This window comes from Eimeria tenella, genomic scaffold, assembly GCF_000499545.2.
Source record: "Eimeria tenella Houghton genomic scaffold, Eth_scaff2602, whole genome shotgun sequence".
NCBI classification, from domain to species: Eukaryota; Apicomplexa; class Conoidasida; order Eucoccidiorida; family Eimeriidae; genus Eimeria; species Eimeria tenella.
Window position 1 is genome coordinate 3,996 of NW_013542474.1, and position 362 is coordinate 4,357.

Genomic DNA, 362 nt, shown 5'->3' on the forward strand with positions numbered 1-362 from the left:
GCCAGCCCCGCCGCCGCACCTCTCCTTGGCGCCGCAGCAGCAGCAGCAGCTTTATTCCCCACCTACCGTTTCCCTCAGCAGCAAAAGGCTCTTTAAGTTTAATAAAGCACTTTTGCACCGAAGGGGAGCAGCAGGAGCAGCAGGAGCAGCAGCAGCGGTGGCAGGAGCTGCTGCATGCCCGGCCCCCCATTTTGACGCTGCTGCAACAGCAGCGGCCCCACACCGACTCAGCAGCGGCAACAGCAGCAGTTGCAGCAGCAGGTGCTGCAGCAGCAGCAGCAGCAGAAATGGTGTCAGATGACTCGCCCCGCGCAGCGGGGCCCGACAGCAGCAGCAGCAGCAGCAGCAGCCGAGGGAAGCGG

At 64.1% G+C, this 362-nt stretch overlaps 1 protein-coding gene across 1 annotated transcript in view; it reads left to right on the forward strand.

Annotated features, from left to right (window-relative positions):
• Positions 1 to 297: 297 nt before the first annotated feature.
• The window catches only part of ETH_00037270 (uncharacterized protein), a gene marked incomplete at both ends in the record, with an annotated part of 3,833 nt that continues 3,768 nt past the window's right edge, over positions 298 to 362 (forward strand). The window contains one exon of the mRNA XM_013375250.1: positions 298 to 360. Coding sequence (XP_013230704.1) covers positions 298 to 360 — 63 coding nt within the window. The remainder of the gene's footprint in view (positions 361 to 362) is intronic.